This window comes from Parasteatoda tepidariorum, chromosome 7, assembly GCF_982258835.1.
Source record: "Parasteatoda tepidariorum strain Cologne lab strain chromosome 7, Ptep-v5.0, whole genome shotgun sequence".
Classification (NCBI taxonomy): Eukaryota; Metazoa; Arthropoda; class Arachnida; order Araneae; family Theridiidae; genus Parasteatoda; species Parasteatoda tepidariorum.
The window spans coordinates 29,029,578-29,035,340 of NC_141761.1; the positions used below are offsets into that span (position 1 = coordinate 29,029,578).

The 5,763-nt window shown below is 24.8% G+C and overlaps 1 protein-coding gene across 1 annotated transcript; it reads left to right on the forward strand.

The window, feature by feature from the left end:
* The first annotated feature begins 143 nt into the window (after nt 1-143).
* Dlc90F (dynein light chain 90F) lies at nt 144-5,490 on the forward strand. Its single transcript, XM_043045994.3, has 5 exons — nt 144-284; nt 1,801-1,842; nt 3,182-3,305; nt 4,376-4,453; nt 5,352-5,490. The coding sequence occupies exons 1-5, from the start codon at nt 249-251 to the stop codon at nt 5,420-5,422; spliced, it is 351 nt and encodes a 116-aa protein (XP_042901928.1). The 5' UTR covers nt 144-248; the 3' UTR covers nt 5,423-5,490.
* Nucleotides 5,491-5,763: the final 273 nt, after the last annotated feature.

Consider the following 5,763-nt stretch of genomic DNA (forward strand, 5'->3'; position numbering starts at 1 on the left):
AATTGAAACTTTGCTTATAGCTTACAAAACAAAAACATTGTTTTTGTCATGTTCAAGTTGCATTTTATATTTAGAAACCTTCTAAGCAATATAATCCGACAAAACATTAGTACGCTGGTTTGTAGCTTACATAGTATTAATTATAATTTTTTTTTTAAAGAAAAGATTGGCATTATGTGTTTTTTATGTCTACCGTCGTCTGCCTGATTGTTGTTTTATTTTCAGTGACATACAAATAACTATTTAGAATGGACGAAAATCTGAATTCTTTGGTCTCTGAAGAGGTACATAATTTCTTTTGTAATACCATATTTGTTTATTTGAATGTGCTTTTGTTTGTAGTATCGTATGAATTTGATGTTGCTTCTTACAACTCACCTGTCAAATATTTTTGCTATTTACAATTAGTGCCAAGAACTTTAATCTTCTCAAAAACTCTTATTCGTTTTATTTCTTAAAAAAAAAAAAGTTATCACATCTTAGTAAGAATCGTTGTGACAATTTTACTACTGTTACATCTAGCTTGTTTGATGAATTGCCGATTTACAATTGATCTATGAAAACAATTGATTTCGAATTATTTTGTTTTTAGACTTATATGCTTACAAAAATAATTTTTTGTTCTTTAAAACAATATGTGATACTGACAGTTATTAAAAAGTAATCCAATCAGTGAAAGTAGTTTATTAAACATTAACTTTAAAGATTACTGAGGATGCACTTGCTTAATGTAACATTCAAAATCAATTGATATAAAAACCAAACGTTCTGCTTCAAATATCAGGCATCATGATTTATAAATCTAATATCGTTAAAATTTCATAATGATGTATATTGATTATTTTACTAAGGTTAAATAAATGTTATGATACATATTGTAACATATATATAATGTATATATATAGATATATATAAATGTATACAGGTGATGTTTTGTATTTACATATTACTACAAAATGCTGATAGGGCTTTGTGTTATTATTTTTTGTTTTGAACAAGTTACTATAAGTTAGCAGTTATGTAGCTTAGCTACACGCAGTTATGTAGTCCATATAATATTCATGAATGTGCAAACGCCATTGTAAAATTTACCGAAATTGCATACATTTTTTTGCAGTTACTGAAAAACAAAAAATCCTCTCTTCAAAAAAAGAAGTTTACCTATTTCGAATTCCTGAGAAAAAAATTCATTTTTAACGCTTTTTTCTACTAATGTATATGCAGTTTATAATGACGTTAGCATTATTTAATATCATGCACCGCAATTCCTATTTACTCGATTTAAGATCCTGCGCGTTTACGCGTTTTGTATTTTCAAGATTTTATATCAAATATTGTATTCACGCTATTTTAATCTCACAATTCTTATTCAAGTGACTTAAAAATTATGCATTGGGATTCATATTTACGCAATTTTAAAATGAAACATCTACTCATTTTTTTTTTTTTTTTAAACAGACTCATCCCCGTGGTATGAATCATTATTGAGTTCTATAAAAATTAAACATTCAAAAAAAAAAAAAAAAAATCTGTGATTTTCAAACAAATTTCACCAAAATGAAGTGGCAACAGAGGGGTTGAAACTTGTTACAAGAGTTAATTGATGCATGCAGAAAGTTTTTTAATTAAGATGTGTTTACAGAAATTTTTTCAGTTTATCTAAATCTGCTTAACTATAACATAAATTTAAAATAATTTTAAGATATTATGTTTTTAGGTAAAGTTAAGATTATTAAAGAAAGTATTAATTGTATATTTATTACTTATTGTAATAGTTAATGTATTTGTTTTTTGATGTAGAATACTTTTCCAGTTGATGATGTCAGCAAAATTATTAAGTCTGTGAGTATTTTATATTTATTTTCTTCTTATATTATAGTATTTTGTATAATTATTTTTCCTTACAATATTAGCTACCTATCTATTTTTATGATGTTCTTTAACATCCTTTTTCATGCCAATTGTTCATCTAATCTTTATAGAATTTTTTGACTAGTAACTAAATATCTTGACTAGTAACTAAGTATGTTTATCATAATTCATTACAACAGCAGTGATAGGTGAGCATTAAGTGTTTTGAAAATAACTTCAATTTTTTTAACTTCAATTCTTGTATATATAGATCATTCCTCATCTGTTTTATTTATTTAAGATAATAGGGTTTCTAAGTCAACAAAATTCAAAAGATCGGTAAATTATTTAATATAAAAAAAATAAAATTTAAAAAAAAAAGACAGTAAATCAACAGTAGTTAGCAATTTACCTGCTATATAAAAAATTTTTTTAGTTTAAAAAAACAAAATGAAACTTAATTAACCGAAGAATATTTGGTATAATAAAATTTAAGTTGAACTTTCTTTTTCACAAATGAAAATGCATTTATCTCTTCCACCTCTTTTTTTTTCCATTTGATATTAAGAATTAGCAAATACACTTGTTGAGAAAAAATAAAAATTACTAAACTTCAAATTCAAATGACAGGGAAAATCAATGCTATTGAATAAAAAAAATAAAAATATATTATTGAACTAGGCAAGTAATTTGGTAGATTTTTAAAGAAAACATTTATAGTTTGAACCAGAACAAAGCTTGTTAGCAGATTTTGAAATATACAAAACACTGCCTACTCTTTAAGGTATTTGCGTAAATTGAGTGCAGCTACAAAGAGTCTGCTGTTTCAAACACGAAATAACATTTATTCAGCTACTCTAATTTTCGTCCTTTGATATTAGTTTTCAAACAATTTCTAACAGTGATTGCTGTAAAATGTAGCTTTAATATAAAGTTGAAAAGTAAATAGAAACTTTCTTCTATTTGCGTGCATAAAATGGTAGGTGCAGTTTTTTAAAAATAATATCCAAATCTCTAAATCATGGATGCATGCCTGCCATCTCTCACCTCCCTATATGGAATTCTAGAATGCTATTCGCACTTTGGAAATTCTTGGATTAATGATTTCGTCATAAAATAATTGCAAGTCTGTATGTTTTTGTCAATCAATCTACATTTTTGGCGTGTGAATTTGTCAATACACATCTTTCTCCTACTTACTGAATCATTATGAGAATATATTGTTACATAAAATCAATTTAAATGTTTCATATTTTTTTCAATTGTAATTATCAATATTCAAGTAATAAAGTATGTAGTAGCATCTTCCATTTCTTTTTGCTATTTTTAGGCAGTCGAGGAAGTCATTGAAAGGAACACTTACCAACATAGTAAAGTGAAACAGTGGTCTGACAAGATAGTGGAACAAATTTTGACAAACCTCAAAGAGTTGAATAAGCCCTTTAAATATATTGGTATGTTTTAATTATAATTTCAGATACTTTTCATGTATCTTTTTTTTTTAGAAACAGTAATTGTATCAAAATTTTAAATTATCATTTTTTAGATTTATTCACAAATATGCATTTTTTTTTTTTTTTTTAATGTTAGCTTTTAATTGTACAAGTATAAAGTATTATTTTAGGTTTGTGTCACTAAGACATACTTGCCCATTCTTCCTGATTTGTAGGAAAACTTCCTTGTTTTAGAGTTTTCTTCTATATTTTTGCTAAAAGATAAAAACTTTTTGATTTTTAATTTTATCTTTAAATTGAGTCCCATCCTCTTATTAAAGCAAAATTTAAGAGAGATAGCAAATTTTTTTCATTATTAGAGACTATTGAAGAATATCTTAATATTTTTGCACTCACCAAAATAAATTGTTTTTGTTACAAATTGAATTTCAAATTCAGTTCTGATGTTCTAAACAAAAGAGGCAACTAATAGCTACTGATTTAATTAATTTAAGGTAATTAATAAATAATAATTCGATAAATTTCCCCCCACTTTTTATTATTTGATGTTTAAAATTGACAAATAAATGAAATAGACTAAATGGGCATTTGAGTGACATGAAATTTTTAAATTATAATTGTCAGCATGTAAAGTTTTGTATATAAATATTGATGAGAGACTTATTCTGCTAAAAGTAATTTGAAATATAATTGATTTTTTTTTAATGTTTACTGATTTAAATAATTCTTCATTTGATATATAGCTGTTGAATTTAACCTTCGTCTTTGCATTGCAAATTAATTCTTTCTTTATTGGTATGAAGCAGAATGGTTTTACGTTTGTGGCTACTAGCTTTTTCACAATTTCAAAACTATGTTGGTTTAAACAGGGTAACTAAACTTTAATTATAGCTACCCTATGTACCACCTGTTCATTCATTTATGTTATTTTTTTTAAATAAAGATTGGATAAAATAATTAAAAAGTTAAGTTTAGCAATAATTTTATTTATGAGATAAATAAATGTAATTGTAGTAATAAATATTCTGATGCTAAATAATATTAATTTAATTTTCTTTTATTTATTCAAGCTACTTGTGTTATAATGCAAAAGAATGGAGCTGGATTTCATACTGCAAGCTCCTGTTTCTGGGATAATGCTACTGATGGTTTGTATAACTTGTTATGTATTTGTTTCATTAGCTGCTTATTTTCCTATTGATTAAATAATTAGTATTTTATTAAAAAATATTGTGTATCAAAGTTCATACCAAATGCAATAGTACGCCTCATGCCAATTTAAATTTCCTGATTATCCTGCACATGGCATAAAATTGCTTTTAAGATTATTTTTTACTATACAAATAGTTTCAATAATAAAAAAATTTAAAAATCAATATTAAGTATTTTGTTAGTATCATATATATATATATATATATATATATATATATATATATATATATATATATATTTCATTTATGTTATTGCAATTGGGAAATTTTTTTGTAAACTCTAAATCTTATAACTTATCTTCTACTGTGATCCTTTTTCTCTGAATGATTTCAATCATGACAGTAAAAAACTGGGGAAACTTTTAAAAAAATATTTTATTAAAAGATTTAAAAAATAGTTTTATTTATTTATGGGATAGTCAAAATCTAAAATAACATCAAATGCTGCTTATCCTTAGTCTAGCTTAAGAAGTTATCAAAAATTAACCCAAACTTATTCTTGTTTCATTTCATCAAAGATGATAAAACATTACATTTTTCCTCCTCTCACCCATTCACTGCTCATTTACTCAACTGTAAAATAACTCTTAATTTGAATTTGCATTTTTTAAAATAGTTCGATTTATAGTAAATTTGTATTTTATCAGAAATTTTCTATGGGAAATTTGGCTAATTTACTGGCTAATAATTTATAGTCCTTAGCGCAGGCCTTGTATATATGGATAAATTTTTTTTCTATGTCATATCTACTTTTAAGGAATAATAGTGTTAAAAAATGAATGAAATTTGTCAGTTTGTTAAAACCATTGTAACTATTTAGTCTTTTTTCTTTTAGGCAGTTGCACTGTGAGATGGGAAAATAAATCAATGTATTGTATTGTCTCAGTATTTGGTTTGGCTATATAAATTACATTTCATATTTGATTGTACATATTGTGATTAACTTATATTGAATAAACTTGTCTTTAGAATTATTTGTTGCCTCTGAGTTATTTATTTAGTCAAAAACTATGCTCAAAATTTTTTAGTCAAAAACTATGCAAACTATGCTTAATATTAAAAATCTTGATCAATCAACAATCATTTGGTCACAAAATAGTAAATAAATTTAAAAATTATGTTTTTCTGGTAGTGTTTATTAGGTACTGTTTTCAACACCATGCCTTTGAATGCAATTAATCTGTAACTAAAAACTTTTTCTGTGTTTTCTCTTTCAAATTTTTACATTCACAATAATTTTTATTCAG

Excerpts from the sequence above, each read along its gene's own strand:
- Dlc90F (XM_043045994.3), top strand. The coding sequence starts at position 249 with ATGGACGAAAATCTGAATTCTTTGGTCTCTGAAGAG. Across the intron at positions 1,843-3,181 it reads TCAGCAAAATTATTAAGTCT|GCAGTCGAGGAAGTCATTGA; the intron begins GTGAGTATTTTA and ends TGCTATTTTTAG. Across the intron at positions 4,454-5,351 it reads CTGGGATAATGCTACTGATG|GCAGTTGCACTGTGAGATGG; the intron begins GTTTGTATAACT and ends TTTTTCTTTTAG.